The 16,613-nt window shown below is 56.1% G+C and overlaps 3 protein-coding genes across 7 annotated transcripts in view; all 3 read right to left on the reverse strand.

The window, feature by feature from the left end:
• Window positions 1-16,613, reverse strand: part of LOC132080365 (protocadherin gamma-C5-like) — a 230,175-nt gene that overhangs the window by 78,830 nt on the left and 134,732 nt on the right. The window contains exon 1 of one of the 5 annotated variants that reach the window (XM_059483497.1): window positions 3,651-4,913. The exons of the other annotated variants lie outside the window; for them this stretch is intronic. Coding sequence (XP_059339480.1) covers window positions 3,651-4,913 — 1,263 coding nt within the window. Of the gene's footprint in view, window positions 1-3,650; window positions 4,914-16,613 lie in introns of those variants that run through there. 5 annotated transcript variants of the gene reach the window in all.
• On the reverse strand, window positions 4,984-9,016 carry LOC132080603 (protocadherin gamma-B5-like; the record flags this gene model as incomplete). Its single annotated transcript, XM_059483840.1, has 4 exons — window positions 4,984-5,287; window positions 6,003-6,265; window positions 6,455-8,881; window positions 8,966-9,016. Coding segments are annotated over 4 exons (3,045 nt in total), but the record flags the coding sequence as incomplete, so codon positions are not given.
• Window positions 9,023-16,119, reverse strand: LOC132080604 (protocadherin gamma-A10-like). Its single transcript, XM_059483841.1, has 3 exons — window positions 13,651-16,119; window positions 13,190-13,243; window positions 9,023-9,241 (listed from the first exon to the last, which is right to left on the reverse strand). The coding sequence occupies exons 1-3, from the start codon at window positions 16,087-16,089 to the stop codon at window positions 9,023-9,025; spliced, it is 2,712 nt and encodes a 903-aa protein (XP_059339824.1). The 5' UTR covers window positions 16,090-16,119.

The following is a 16,613-nucleotide window of genomic DNA, read 5'->3' on the forward strand; positions in this document are numbered from 1 at the left end:
AAATATTATCAACTCAGCCAAGAATGGGAAAACACACAGAAGTGTATCAATCATGGCCTCACATTGCAGATTGGGTCAACTGCAGTATATACACAACCCAGCAAACTGGACTGCAACCAATACACAGGGGCATCACACAGGACCTCATTTCACAGGCCCCAGACTATCATTTCCTTGGATAGTAAGAGGAACAAAAATCTTAGAACCACACCTGGGGGCCTCATCTAAATACCAGGACAAACAGAACTGGACACAATTCATTCATTCATTTTGAACCGAATCACAGTGAACTCCAGCACCAACCCTGTCTCTGCATACACAGACTGCTTCTCTCTGGCCAAACATAGCATGGAAGCAAACTCTGCATGCAGACATCATCAGATGAAAGTTGTGTGTACATTTTCTCAGAGCCCAAGCACCATAACTAAGGTTATTCTACTCTGTCATAGTACTTAAACAAGAGGGAAATGTTACAAAGGCCATAAATTATTACCAGCCCTGTCAAAGACACACACATCCAAGTATCACATCAAAGGCAGCATCACCATTCTTCAGCACATGGACTCCTCAAAGCATGTGGGACTGTCACTTTTGATGCAAAGGAATATGTGACTCAAACTAGGCCATTTCATTCCAAACCACACAATTGAAAATCATAAGACTCCTCGTGACATTTTCAGAAGGCCAGCAATAGCCCTGGGGATCAATAAAACACATGCCATGTCTCCACCAGGGCCTCCTAACAAAGGACACAACCAACACTCTCTTCTAACCCTTCTATCCCACCTCCCACGCATAGCACAGATGATCAGAATTTAGAGAGGCTCCACCAAAAGGAAAGTTACTCAACCGCATCTCCTTACCATGGATAATATAGGACTTCACATACGAGACAGCAGACAAGAAAAAAAAATTTTTTACAGAGACATTTTAGGTAACTTTTTAATGGAAATGCCTGTCTTTTCATCTATAAACATGAAAGAACCATTTTCAGATGATCAGAAGAATGAGACAGGAAGTTAACACCTGCAGAATTGAACAGCTCACAACACTCTCCTGAATTATTTAACTCAGAGTAGATATTGATAAAATTCTTTATAGGCACTGAATACACAGCTTGCAATTCCCATAACCCATCTGTAATAAGTGCAAAATTAAGCTTTGAAGTGACACCATTATGATGACAAGCCAATACTTATTAAGAGCTGGTCAAGGTTCTCCATGCAGCTGGAATACAGATCTTCTGGACAATTACTTTAGGGAGAAGAACTCCACATTCCTTCCTCCTAGAGATAGAAAGTGGACAGGGGATGCAGGAAATCATTCCCTTGAGTCTTTCAGCAGACATTCACACACAGCTCACAGCACTCACATTTCCAACCCTTCACACCATCCAAGGTGTCCGTTCACCCATTTATCATAAAAATCTGTGACAGTGGAGACCCAGTTCCCCAGTCCATTTTTCTTGTCAGCACCAATTTCACACAGCTATCTGCACATCTCTGTGCTATGGGAGATATATTTGCTGTTCACTGAAGTTCTGTGAAGAGACTTCGTAGGTCTCAAAGAAAAAGCTGGGCAGTCTTCCAAGAGACACTGACTCAGTGAATATCTGATCTCAGGGAATTATGCCCACCTTGTATCTACCACTGCACCTTGATTCTCACCCTTTCTGTCCAGGCAATTCTTGCCATGATAAATACTTTCTACCCAAGGCTCATCCAGCTCCATCTGACATAGCTCTACCTTGAAAATCAAGAAAAAACCAAAGCAGTTCTAGAATTTCCTCCTCCACATTCAGCCACCCACAGCCTTTTCAAAGAATCACAACTTTGACAAGATCCTTCATCCTCATAAAAGACAAACAGATATTATCAAGGAAAACTTGTTGCATGGTCCAAATTCTTTGTTGCAGACAAAGACCAGAGAATAGATGACACAAATACTTCCTTTTGACCTCCAGTATGAATCATGGACAGCGATAAAGGCTGAGAACAACGTGCACAGAGGTTCCACACAAAGCCATCAGCATTTTGGTCAAGACACATTCTACCTATTCAAACACATCTGCTCTTGGGAAGACACATGAGTCTTCTAAAAAGGTGCATTTCTTAATAACGTGATCTGTCCCTTCAGAAGATCTAATACGAAGAGCAAGAAAGATTCCACAGAGCACAGGTGACAAGGGGGAAACAATGCCTGGAACATGATCAATACCCAAACCGCTGATCTAACCAACAGCGTGCCAGCAGCAGCCTTCTCCCTCCTTCCTCCTTCACGAACTGGAAGCCTGAGGACCCACCCCATGTTCACACAATGATAGCAATGGGCACCACCCTTCAGAACTACACCAAAGGAAACTTAACCATGCTGCTAGAAATAGTCTCCTAGGCAAGCCAGAGAACACGGCGGGGAAAGAGCAGGGCACTATCAGGAGAAAGCGTCGCGGAGAAAATCTGGACGGAGGAACTCACCGAGGGAGGGGCGGGGTCCGAGGGGAGGGCGCCGGCCGGGTCCTCGTCGCCGAGCAGCGGCGCGGGCTCGTCGGGCGGCGGCCGGGCCGGGAGGGTGTCGCAGCAGCTGGCGGCCGAGAAGCGCAGGTGGCTCTTGCGCGAGTCGGCCGTGAGCGACACGTCGTGCGCGTAGGACTGCAGGAAGGCGCGCACGCCGTCGATGCCCACGAAGTGCGAGACGGGCACGCCGCGCGAGGCGCCGCTGTCCGGCGGCAGCAGCTGCTGGCGGTGGCAGCGGCGCAGGCGCAGCGCCAGCAGCAGCAGCAGGAAGGCCACGAAGAGGCACGAGACGGCGGCCACGGCCAGCACGAGCCAGCGCGTCAGGCTGGCGGCCGGCTCGCCCGGCGCCGCCGCCTCGTGCGCCGCGCTGCCCAGCTCGGCCAGCAGCTCGGCCACGCTCTCGGCCAGCACCACGCTCAGCGTGGCCGTGGCCGACAGCGCCGGCCGCCCGTGGTCCCGCACCAGCACCACCAGGCTGTGGCGCGCCGCGTCGCGGGCCAGCGGCGAGCGCGCCGTGCGCACCTCGCCGCTGTGCGGCCCCACGCGGAACAGCCCCGGCTCCGTGGCCTTGGCCAGCTCGTAGGACAGCCACGCGTTCTGCCCCGCGTCCGCGTCCACCGCCACCACCTTGGCCACCAGCGCGCCGGCCTCCGACCGCCGCGGCGCCAGCTCCACGCCCGACCACGCCGCCGCCGCGGCCGCCGGCGGGTACAGCACCTGCGGCGCGTTGTCGTTCTCGTCCACGATCTGCAGCCGCACCGACACGTTGCTGCTCAGCGCCGGCGCGCCGCCGTCCTCCGCCCGCACGCACAGCTGCAGCTCGCGCAGCTGCTCGTAGTCCAAGGAGCGCAGCGCGTACAGCGCGCCCGTCTCCGCCTGCACCGACACGTACGACGACAGCGGCGCGCCCCGCACCCGCCCCTCCGCCAGCCGGTAGCGCACGCGCGCGTTCTGCCCCCAGTCCGCGTCCGTGGCGCGCACCGTCAGCACCAGCGCGCCCGCCGCGTTGTTCTCCGCCAGCCGCGCGCTGTAGCGCTCCTCCAAGAACACCGGCGCGTTGTCGTTCACGTCCAGCACCCGCAGCGCCAGCACCGCGCTGCTCTGCAGCGACGGCGACCCGCCGTCGGCCGCCCGCACCGTCACGTTGTACTCCGACACCTGCTCCCGGTCCAGCTCTCTCGCTGTCACCACGCTGTAGTAGCTGCCGTGAGAACTCTGCAACCGGAATGGGATATCCCCGTCCAGCGAGCAGCGCACCTCACCATTGGCCCCCGAGTCCCGATCATGTACGTGCAGCAGGGCGACCGTCGTCCCCGGAGGAGCGTCCTCAGAAATCTCACTTAGTGCTGAGCGTAAAGAAATCACTGGTGTGTTATCATTTATGTCTGTGACGGTGATCGTGACTTTGGCAGTGTCGGAAAGGCCTCCTCCGTCCCGTGCCTGCACCTCCAGTTTGTAAGACTCGCCTTCCTCGAAGTCCAGGCTTTGCAACAGAGTGATAGCTCCACTCTCAAAGTCTAGACGGAATATCTTGAAAGCTCTTTCTGTTATTTTCTTTAATGAGTAATTCACGTCTCCATACAGTCTCTCGTCGGCGTCAGTGGCCATGACGGTGACGAGGACAGAGCCCACGTGCACATCCTCGGGCACACGCACCGTGTACTCCGCCTGGCTGAACACGGGCGCGTTGTCGTTCGCGTCCAGCACCGTCACGCGGATCCGAGCCGTGCCCGTCCGTGCCGGATCGCCGCCGTCCGTCGCCCTCAGCACCAGCTCGTGAAACGCCGCCTCCTCCCGGTCCAGCGCCTTCGCCAGCACCAGCTCGGGACGCTGATCGCCGCCGGGGCCCGCCTGCACGGCCAGCGAGAAGTGCTCGTCACCACTCAGCTCGTAGCTCTGCAGCGAATTTCGGCCCAAGTCCGCGTCATGAGCCTCAGGTAAGGGAAATCGCGACCCAGGGGCTGTCGTCTCACCTATTCTTTCTTCCAGCTCAATATCCTTGAAGCTAGGGGCGTTGTCGTTAATGTCCGAGATTTCCACTTCTATTTCATAGAACTTCATTTCCCCCTCCACTATCAGTTCACAGCGCAGCAGGCATCGCTGCACACTTTCGCACAGCTGCTCTCTGTCGATCCTTTCCGCCGTCACCAAATGTCCCGTCTTCCCGTGCAGAGCAAAATATTGGGTATTACCTTCGGAGACAACACGGACGGCATTATCGCTTATCTCGGGTAGCTGCAGCCCCAGGTCCTTGGCCACGTCGCCCACGAACGAGCCCTTGGGCATCTCCTCGGGCACCGAGTAGCGCAGCTGCCCCCGCGCCGCCTCCCACGCCACCAGCAGCACGGCCCAGAGCAGAGCTCGCTGCCGCCGGCCCCAGCGCCTCCCCGCCGCGCACATCTCCACAGCGGCACCGCACTGCGGCCAGCTATTCCCCGCCTCTGACTACCGATCCTGCTCCTTGTTCCACTCAGACCCCGCTAAGCGCTCCCAGCTTCTGCCGTCGGCCCTTCCGTCTCGCTGTAGCAGCGTCCGTACCTCGGGGACTCTTGCAGACCGCCCGCCGCCGAGCCTGACAGGGAACAACCGATCGAACCGATCCGCAGCGGGCGGGGCTGCCGGTAGCGCTCCGAGCTTCCTCTCGCTCCTGTCGGTCAACAGCGGCGCCCGCAGCCTCCTCCCGGCACTGCAGGCACCGAGCGCTGCCCGGCGCTGCCCGCCCTGCCTCGCCCACGGGCGGCTCGCGGGGAGGGGACGGTCGCCACCGAAAAGTTCTGCCAGTATCAGCGGGACTAAAGCTGTCCTTTGGGCAGCCGCCTTCCAGGAAAGCTCGGCACCCACAATGGCTTAACTTCCTTTAGACAGACAGACTTATGCTCGCTTTGGAGTACACCAGACAAAACCCATTACCAACGGGATATTACCCAGCAGCCAAGTCTCAGTATTTCGCTTCGGGATATAAAGATTACAAAGGAGGAAATATCCACTCCGTTTTCCTAAACTCATCATATAGAATTATCAGATCTTATTGTATGGTGTAAGTTCCCCCTGGAGCTTTCGTAACTCTTAACATATCAGACAAACCTAGCTTTTTAGACAAAACTTTCCAAGTGAACCAAAACAAATGATAAACCGAAAGAAAAGCTACGGTGAACCCAAAACGTTTCGGAAAACACAAGTTGAACGGCGAAACCCTGCCCTACGTTTGAACACTGATAAGGCAGGAATTGACACGGAACATGCTCATTTCTTTTGTTCGTTAAAACCCGGTATTTTGCAGCTGCCTTCCCTCAAAAGATGTAAGAGGGAGGGGGAAAGAAAAGGGGTGGAGCGCTCTTTATAAAGAAATGACTCCTCACGATCATACTCAGTGAGGCATATGCACATTCCACTTAAAAGCCAAAAAAAACCCAGCAGTAAATAGTGTTTTTTTCTACAGTTGTTACTCGGGAGCAGACCGAAAATACAGCTCAGAAAATAAAATCTCACATATCGGGCGTCAAAAACGAATCTCGTTCTACACGCTTAAAATTTGCCTTCATCATTAGTAACTTCCAGCGTTTCAAACACCACGTTTCACGCACGAGCAGTCGCAAGGGCATCAAAGAAAAGCTGCCGTTAATGCCTGCCTGTTCTAAGTAGCGAATGAAGGAAAGGAAAAGGTGAATAAGAGCACCACCAATCCTGAAAGACTTTACTCGATATAGCTGCAAGTTAGGAGCCTGTAGATTGAGCCTAAGTCTCATCATCAGCTGATGAGATAAAAAGAACCCGTTCGTAAAGCTAGATGCTGAGAAATACGGGATGGGATACGCAAAGGAATTAACTGAAACGCAGGCCAGTATGAACAATCCCAAAAGAGAAACGAAGACCAAGAACAGACTGCCTCACGCTCTTAGGAGGTAAAGGTTTGGAGAGAATAGGCATAGGTGATTACAGACCTCCGGTATGGTGGATTCGGCCGGCTGCTCTCCCGTCAAGGCGGTACTGCCCGGGCTTGCTTTCTCGCAGGAGTCGCCGCCCAGAAGCTCCTCCGCCGACAGGATGGGCACCGGCGGCGGCGGCCAAGCCGCCTCGGGCACGGCGCGGGCGGGCGGCGGCACGCACAGGTTGTAGGAGTAGGGCAAGGTGCCCTCGCAGAAGTCGGCCGGGAAGGCGGCGCCGGCCAGCGAGAAGCGCTGCGCGCCCAGGCAGCGCAGCACGGCGGGCGGCCCGGCCCGGCGCAGCCGCGCCAGCACGGCCAGCGCCACGCTCAGCACCAAGAGCGCCGAGAGCAGCGCCAGCGCCAGCACCAGGTAGAACTGCAGCTCGGCCGCCGCCGCCGCCGCCTCGGCGCCCGCCGGCCGCTCGCTCAGCTCCGGCAGCGCCTCCTGCAAGCTCTCGGCCAGCACCACGTGCAGCGTGGCCGTGGCCGACAGCGCCGGCTGCCCGTGGTCCTTCACCACGGCCACCAGCCGCTGCTTGGCCGCGTCCCGCTCGCCCACGGCGCGCGCCGTGCGCACCTCGCCGCTGTGCAGCCCCACGCGGAACAGCGCCGGCTCCGACGCCTGCACCAGCTCGTACGACAGCCACGCGTTGCGCCCCGCGTCCGCGTCCACCGCCACCACCTTGGCCACCAGGTAGCCGGCCTCGGCCGAGCGCGGAACCACCTCGAAAGGCGTCGCCGCCGCCCCTCCCGCAGCCTCTCCCGCCGCCGGCGCCGCGGCGGGCCAGAGCACCCTGGGCGCGTTGTCGTTGCGGTCCAGCACGAAGACGCGAACCGTGGCCGTGGAGCTGCGCGCCGGCGAGCCGCCGTCCTGCGCCCGCACGGCCACCGTGAACTCGCGGCACTGCTCGTAGTCCAAGGAGCGCTGCGCGTACAGCGCGCCGCTCCGCGCCTCCACCGACACGAGCGGCGCCGCGCCCGCCGCGCCCGCGCTGCCGCCCGCCAGCCAGTAGCTCACGCGCCCGTTGGCGCCCGCGTCCGCGTCCCGCGCCTGCACGCGCAGCACCAGCGCGCCCGCCGCGTTGTTCTCCGCCACGTACGCGCTGTACGCCGCCTCCTCGAACACCGGCGCGTTGTCGTTCACGTCCGACACCTCCAGCACCAGCTCCCTGCTGCTCCGCAGCGCCGGCCTGCCCCGGTCCCGGGCCACCACCGACACGCGATGCTCCGACGCCTGCTCGCGGTCCAGCGCGCCCGATGTCACCACCTTGTACGACCCGCCCGACGACGCAACGATCGACAACGGCGCCTCTCCCGATAGCTCGCACGACACCTGACCGTTCTCGCCCGAGTCTGGGTCGTTTACGTTCAGCACGGCCACCACGGTCCCCGCTGGCGTGTCCTCCGGCACAGGGCTCGACAGCGACAAAACCGTGATCTCTGGCGCGTTGTCGTTCACATCTAGCACCTCGACCACCACCTTGCACTGTGCCACCAGACCTCCACCATCCCTCGCCTCCACCAGTAATGTGTAGCCTCTTGTGTCCTCGAAGTCCAAAGCCTCTTTTAGCGTGATCATTCCTCTTTCCGTGTCCATCATGAACTTCTGAAGTACCTTGGCAGGCATTTTCCCAAACCCATAAGTGATGCGAGCATTGTTGCCGATATCGGCGTCGGAGGCAGAGACGTTTAACACTCTCGACCCCGGGGCTGCGTCTTCGCGCAATCTCGCACGGTACTGGTCCTGCCCGAATACGGGTGGATTGTCGTTGGCATCTGTCACATTGATCCGAATCCTGATAGTTCCGGATCTAACTGGATCCCCGGCATCCACCGCCACCAGCACCAGCTCAAAAGAGCTTTCCTTCTCCCTGTCCAACGCTCTGTCCAGCACTAATTCCGGCTGATTGCTTCCGTCAGGGCTCTCCTTCATGACCAGAGAGAAAGATGGGTTGCTGGTGAGCTGGTAACTCAGCAGCGAATTGCTTCCTGAGTCAGCATCTTGGGCCATCTCCAGGGGAAAACGAGCACCGGGACCCGTCCATTCCCCTATGTCAAGTTCCAGAGCAGCATTGCTGAAGACTGGGGAGTTGTCATTCACGTCCTCGATCGCCACTTCGACGTGGAAAATATTCAGCGGGTTGTGCACCAGCACCTCGAAGCTGACGGAGCAGGTCGCCGACTCGCCGCACATCTCCTCCCGGTCCAGCCTCTCGTTCACGTACAGGTTCCCGTTCTCCTCATTCACCGTGAAGTATTTCAGCTGCTTCTTGCCGCCAGACGCCACCTGCAGCTTGCGCGCCGGCAGCTCGCCCGCGCTGAGCCCCAGGTCCCGCGCCAGCGGCCCCACGAGCGAGCCTCTGCCCAGCTCCTCGGCGATGGCGTAGCGGACCCGCTCGGCCGCCGCCCGGCACCACACGCACAGCAGCAGCAGCAGCAGCGCGGCCAGCAGCGCTCGCCCGCCGCCCGGCCCAAGCCTCTGCCGCCGCCTCACCGCCATTCTCTGCCCGCTGCGCTCGCCGCGCTCCTGCCTCCTGCCGCTGCCTCCCTTCCAGCCGTTCTCGCCGCCCACAACAGACACCGCTCAAAGCCACCCACACCGCTCGGGCCGCCTCTCGCCGCCGCCGCCGCTGCTGTCGGTGCCGCTGCCGCTGCGGCCGGCGCCGGGCGAGCGAGCAGCCTGCGGGGGCAGGACGCTGCGGCGGCGGCGGCTCCAGCGGCGCTCGGCGGCGGCCAACAGCGACACCCGGAGGCGCCGCCGCGACACTGCAGCCGCCGCACGGCCGCGCTCAAGGGCGCCCGGCTTTGGGCGGGGCTCAGCGGCTGCACCGGCCCCGGGGGCTCTCCCCGACCAAAAACACCGAGAGCGGCAGCTCCTGCTTAACGAAAAGTAGGAACCCTTATGATTACAGCAGCAATATTCGCGTAATAACGACCTAATTATTTGTAACTGCAGTAAACATGGAAATATGTATTACACCTTATCAAAGATTTTTTGCCCTCTCTGGTTTGAAATGACACGAAAATCAGAAACTAAATATGTGTTCCAAAATTACAGATAGGTTCTCGCATGCGCGGTCAAAGAACTGAAGCCAAAATCTGAAAAGAAGATTGCTGAGATGCTTTACAATTTAATTGTGCTAGTGGTACCCTAGATATTGTTAGCCCATCATCTGTGCAAAACCGGTGTGAATCAAAAGGACATTTATCCAGTGATTAACAACTGCAGAAAAACCTGAAGCCCAGAAGCAATGGATGTGCTCTCAGATGAATGGCCGTGTACATACTTACCTAGCAGAGAATTAAAAAAATGCAAAGCAGTGCAGACTCTGCCCTGTGTCCATCCTTACACTGACTCTCCTTCCATCCAGAAAACCTTCTGTGCTTTTGGTGGAAACTCAAAAATTAGGCCTGCTACAATAACTGATGTAATATTTCCATTGTTTTAATTTTCCTAACCTCTAGGCAAAAGTCTCACCATCTCCCCAGTCCGTTTTAGGACTGCAAAATCAGCTGAATGGTTTTCAATGAATTCTGAAGATTCACATACAAATCCCAAACTTCATTTTGACCTCATCAGAGAGGGGGAGATCTTTCAGTGCTGTGATTTTCTGGTGCTTTATTGCAACACAGCCTTTAAAATTGTTTCTCAGAGCATCTGGAAACGCACTGAGGCTTCAAGGTGCAAGCTGGCAAGGTGCAGGAATATTAAAGGACTATGAGGTCTCTCTGACTGGACTAAATGACTTTGGTAAGCAGCAGAACAACAGAAATCCTTTCCACTTATTAAATCAAAGAAGCCAAGCCAAATACCTCCCACTGCCATACACGGGGGAATCAATGGCTACTGTGACACCTCAGGGCCTGTGCAGTGCAGGAAACCACAGAGAGCAGCACGTAGCTCTGTAGACCTCAGAGACACAAAGAGAATCCCCAGGTAAGTGGAATTGGACAGCAGCATGTTGCAGCTACCCACTGGAGTTTAGCAATTTCTCATTTTCCTCACATACAACATTCTCTCTTCACTTGGTTCTCAAGGGAAGTTACTATTTCCTGCAAAGCAACTCACAAGTGGGAAAGAAACATGAACCATGGCGTTCCAGGAAACAGAGCCTGAATGGAGATCCAAGGTGGAAAATGTAATTGCCACTCTCACAAACTCTTTATCAAACTATGCACTTCCCTTCTTTTATCACATGCGCTGATCTACAAAGATGCAACTGCTCCTAAGGCAAATTTTACATGTCTTAACATGACAAAATTAGAACACTGATGTACCCCCCCCACATGTTCTCATTCCACTTCAGCTGTAATAATATGTCAATGAAAGAAAACCACACAAGCAATGCATGGATGCATTAGGAGTGTTTTCAGAGAAACTCACCAGGAAATCTCAGGCCTTTCTCTGGGTAAGGGAATTCATTCCTGAGAGCCCCTGGAACACACTGAGGTGTCAGGCTAGAAGTGAGACCTTGAAATTTTTTTCTGGATTACCGGTGTCACTTCATTTCATTAAACTCTCAAGAGCTCTCATCAGCTTTTCTACTATGGGGCCTGCTCATACCCCACAGATTCGAAGGCCCAAGTTTGTAGGCCCAACTTTCAAGGCCTAAGCTTGAGGGCCTCAGTTTGAAGGCCTGATTTTAAAGGCCCAAATTTAAATACCCAAGTTTAAAAATCTATGTTTAAAGGCCTAAATTTGAAGGTTTGTTTGAAGGCCTATGTTTGTAAGTTTTAACAAGTACCTAAGACACATGTCTAATATCTAGAGGTAAGGCACTCTAAGTAATTCCCTCTGAGGAAAAGCAAAGAAAACTGCACAGAACCATAACTATGTGATCCATATAACACCTAGGGTTATATGGCTATACCAACCCTTGAGATATTTCAGCAACTCTTCCACCAGCCCTGTCTCTGTGCATGCAGAATGCTCAGACATAACCCAACAGGGACCCCTTTGCAGACAGACACCACTGGAAGAAGTTTTCCACACAACTTCTCCTTTTGGAGAGCAGGGATCACAAAACAGGTCCACACATATGGACTCTGCTCATCACTGATGCTTGAAGAAATGTAACATGTCTAAACAGTCATAAGCAATATGCAGCTTAGCTAAAGACTCAGATCAGAATCAACTCAAAGATGTCTTCATTCTTCCTAAGCACATGGACAGTTTTGAATATCTATCACTTTGGAATCATTAATGTGAAGTTTATGCCTACATCCAAAAGGTACCACTCACAGTGAAGAGCTGTTTCAGACATGACAGAGGATGAAATGAGTGACGTTCTGGCACATGCTTCAAGTAAAATGCCCCAAACCCTGTCTAATTTGCTGCTAAATTAGACTCTCCCATTCCTACAATCCTACCAATTTCAACACCCACAAAACACCAGCAGTAGCATCCACATGCAAGAACCAGTAATACCATCTGAAGGTTTGCTCAAAGCTTGGAAAAGCTTGGTACAAACACACTGAAACTCTACAGCACAACAGTAACAAGGACATATAGCTGGGGAAATGACATTTCCCACAGCATTTCTTAGACACAGAACCCTGAAGCATGCACTTCCCTGGGCATTGCTTGCAGAGAAATTCATTGGAGAATTGCCATCCTTTTCTGGACATAGGAAAAGGGCACTTGGTCAAAGTGGCACAGGCGTTGGCACATCCAGATGACTGGATCACAGAATCCCACTTTGCCTGCTGAGGGGCCAGTCTCTCCCTGGGAACAATCTCTCCCTGACTGTTCACCATGAGTAGCTTACAAGTAAGATCAGTGACTCTAGAGACATTTCCAGATAGAGTTTTAGGCACACACAGGCCCACCTTTACCTGGTCATGACAAACAACTCCACAGTTAAACTATCATTCACAGAGAGCAACCATTACAGAGAGCAAACGTATGAATCCGCAGTTTGGCCATTTATAATCTGAATATATTCATTTTATGTAGTCTAGGAATGGACCATGGAAGTTAAAAACACACCTGCTTTCTCTCCAGCAGTGCTTCCTTACACACTGCACCTGTAGGAGTCTCCTGAAACTCGTTACAGATTGTTTTGTTCTCTCTGATAGTTACCATTAGCAGAGGAACTCCACTGCAAGAAAAGTTGCATAGACAACTTACTATGGCTAACATTTAACTTCTAAACATGTGTGAGAAATAAGACAACTTCTCTCATTAAAAATTTAAGGAAACACATCTATAAATGTCTTTCCCTGTCGAGTTGTAAAAATGCAAGGCATGTATCAGACAGCCAGGCAAATGCAAGAGATGTGATGCGAGATTAGCAGACACAAAGACCCATCTTAAGATCAGTGCAAAGAACAAGACAAGAAGATAACGTCTGCAGAAATGAAGGGTTGAAGCTCATCTCAGTAACAACTTTTGGAGAAAATACATAATCTAGGTATTAAAAGTGGGGATTGGAATGAATTTCCATATTGCAAAGCTCGCCTTGCGACATTTCAGATTGGAATATATGAGGCTATTAATTAAACATATTTACTATGCATTAAATACATTACAATTCATTAAATAGATTGGAATATTTAAACACACCTTTTGTCATTAGAACTTCAATAATATCTGTTTAACCACACATATTTGGGAAGGAGAGAATTGCATTGCATTAGACTACAGATCAACACTGAAAACAAATCTTATCTTATCTTTTAACAATCTTTCACACACAGACCCCATTATTTGCATCTCCTGCCTCTAAAGCCTTGCACGTTGTGTCCCGACCTTGACAGTTTGAAAGCAGTTTCCATCAAAATACCAGATATTCATACGGTTTCCCTGCAACATGCACAAGGATAACTTAGAGCCTTCAAATAGGTATCTCTACCGCTCTGTACTAAGAGGGAAGAAATATGTCTCGGCCAAATGCATATCAGAGAAGAAACGGGAAGGAGGTGAAACACTACCTGTCCTTCAAAAGCTACAAAGGCAGCTAGGATCATATGATCCAGAAACAACTTCATTTAAAAAACCCTCGAGCCAAGAGCAGTCTAACCTTATCATACATCACTCACAACCTGGAAACCCAATACACGACCACATGTCCACAGTCGTGTGGCCAGCACCTCCCAAAAAAAAGATACCTTGCCGTCCATGTCAGGAAAAATCACTCTGAAAGACACGGAAAACAGCGGAGAACCAATAGAAGAAAGAATAGCGGAGAAAAACTGGTACGGGGAGCTCACCGGTACGGAGGCGGAATCCGCGGGGAGGGCGCCGGCCGGGTCCCCGTCCCCGAGCAGCGGCGCGGGCTCGTCGGGCGGCGGCCGGGCCGGGAGGGTGTCGCAGCAGCTGGCGGCCGAGAAGCGCAGGTGGCTCTTGCGCGAGTCGGCCGTGAGCGACACGTCGTGCGCGTAGGACTGCAGGAAGGCGCGCACGCCGTCGATGCCCACGAAGTGCGAGACGGGCACGCCGCGCGAGGCGCCGCTGTCCGGCGGCAGCAGCTGCTGGCGGTGGCAGCGGCGCAGGCGCAGCGCCAGCAGCAGCAGCAGGAAGGCCACGAAGAGGCACGAGACGGCGGCCACGGCCAGCACGAGCCAGCGCGTCAGGCTGGCGGCCGGCTCGCCCGGCGCCGCCGCCTCGTGCGCCGCGCTGCCCAGCTCGGCCAGCAGCTCGGCCACGCTCTCGGCCAGCACCACGCTCAGCGTGGCCGTGGCCGACAGCGCCGGCCGCCCGTGGTCCCGCACCAGCACCACCAGGCTGTGGCGCGCCGCGTCGCGGGCCAGCGGCGAGCGCGCCGTGCGCACCTCGCCGCTGTGCGGCCCCACGCGGAACAGCCCCGGCTCCGTGGCCTTGGCCAGCTCGTAGGACAGCCACGCGTTCTGCCCCGCGTCCGCGTCCACCGCCACCACCTTGGCCACCAGCGCGCCGGCCTCCGACCGCCGCGGCGCCAGCTCCACGCCCGACCACGCCGCCGCCGCGGCCGCCGGCGGGTACAGCACCTGCGGCGCGTTGTCGTTCTCGTCCACGATCTGCAGCCGCACCGACACGTTGCTGCTCAGCGCCGGCGCGCCGCCGTCCTCCGCCCGCACGCACAGCTGCAGCTCGCGCAGCTGCTCGTAGTCCAAGGAGCGCAGCGCGTACAGCGCGCCCGTCTCCGCCTGCACCGACACGTACGACGACAGCGGCGCGCCCCGCACCCGCCCCTCCGCCAGCCGGTAGCGCACGCGCGCGTTCTGCCCCCAGTCCGCGTCCGTGGCGCGCACCGTCAGCACCAGCGCGCCCGCCGCGTTGTTCTCCGCCAGCCGCGCGCTGTAGCGCTCCTCCAAGAACACCGGCGCGTTGTCGTTCACGTCCAGCACCCGCAGCGCCAGCACCGCGCTGCTCTGCAGCGACGGCGACCCGCCGTCGGCCGCCCGCACCGTCACGTTGTACTCCGACACCTGCTCCCGGTCCAGCTCTCTCGCTGTCACCAAGCGGTAGTAGTCCTCGTAAGACTTCTCCAGCCGGAACGGGACGCCTACGTCGAGAGAGCACCGAACCTCACCGTTGGCCCCCGAGTCCCGGTCCTGCACGTGCAACAGGGCGACCACCGTCCCTGACGCAGCATCCTCGGAAATCTCGCTCAGCGCCGACGACACTGTGAGTACTGGGGCATTGTCGTTCACATCTGTTATTGTAACCACAACTTTGGCAGTGTCGGAAAGAGCTCCGCCGTCATGTGCCTGCACCTCCAGTTCGTAGGACTTGCCTTCCTCGTAATCTAGGCTCCGTAACAAGGTGATTGCTCCAGTGTCACTATCCAGATGGAAAAGCTGCGAGGCTCTCTCGGTAATTTTGTGAATCGAATATTTCACGTTTCCGTACAACCCCTCGTCGGCGTCCCTGGCAGTGACAGTAACGAGGACAGAGCCCACGGGCACGTCCTCGGGCACACGCACCGTGTACTCCGCCTGGCTGAACACGGGCGCGTTGTCGTTCGCGTCCAGCACCGTCACGCGGATCCGAGCCGTGCCCGTCCGTGCCGGATCGCCGCCGTCCATCGCCCTCAGCACCAGCTCGTGAAACGCCGCCTCCTCCCGGTCCAGCGCCTTCGCCAGCACCAGCTCGGGACGCTGATCGCCGCCGGGGCCCGCCTGCACGGCCAGCGAGAAGTGCTCGTCACCGCTCAGCTCGTAGCTCTGCAGCGAATTCCGACCCGAGTCAGGATCCTGAGCGTCTGGCAAGGGAAACCGCGACCCCGGGGCTGTCATTTCGCTCATTCTTAGCGCTGTCTCAGCCTCTCGAAAGCTCGGCGCGTTGTCATTAATGTCCGTGATTTCCACTTGGATCCCATAAACCTGCATCTCACCCTCCACTATCAGCTCACAGCGCAGCACGCATTGTTGCACACTCTCGCACAGTTGCTCTCTGTCGATCCTCTCCGCCGTCACTAAATGTCCCGTCTCCACATGCAAAGTGAAATACTGCTTACTACCTTTGTCCGAGATATGAATGCCGCGGTCTCGGATCTCCGGCAGCTGCAGCCCCAGGTCCTTGGCCACGTCGCCCACGAACGAGCCCTTGGGCATCTCCTCGGGCACCGAGTAGCGCAGCTGCCCCCACGCCGCCTCCCACGCCGCCAGCAGCACGGCCCAGAGCAGAGCTCGCTGCCGCCGGCCCCAGCGCCTCCCCGCCGCGCACATCTCGGCCGCCGCTCCGCCGGCACCGCAGCACCGCCGATCCAATCCCGCTGCCACTCAATGCTCTCAGCTCCTGCACCGAGCGCAGCTGCCGGTGCCTCCGCCTGGCTCCAGAATGGACCAGCACCGCGGGGACGATCGGGGACCGCAGGTTCGGGCAAAGGAGAGAGCAACCGAGTGAGCCGATCCGCAGCGGGCGGGGCTGCCGGTAGCGCTCCGAGCTTCCTCTCGCTCCTCTCGGTCAACAGCGGCGCCCGCAGCCTCCTCCCGGCACTGCAGGCACCGAGCGCTGCCCGGCGCTGCCCGCCCTGCCTCGCCCCATACCGGGCACGGTCGCCACCGAGATGTCGCTTTGCGTCCAGCGCCGATCTCCTGCCTCCGCATTTCTCCAGCCCATCTCTGCTTTCATCCTCCAGGGTATCACCACCGGGAGGAAGGCAGAGGCATTCGGCGGGCGGGGGTCTTTAACCGCACGGGAAACTCATTACTTACTAATGTCACTATACCAAAATTACAATTCATTTTTC

Source organism: Ammospiza nelsoni, chromosome 16, assembly GCF_027579445.1.
Source record: "Ammospiza nelsoni isolate bAmmNel1 chromosome 16, bAmmNel1.pri, whole genome shotgun sequence".
In the NCBI taxonomy this organism is placed as follows: Eukaryota; Metazoa; Chordata; class Aves; order Passeriformes; family Passerellidae; genus Ammospiza; species Ammospiza nelsoni.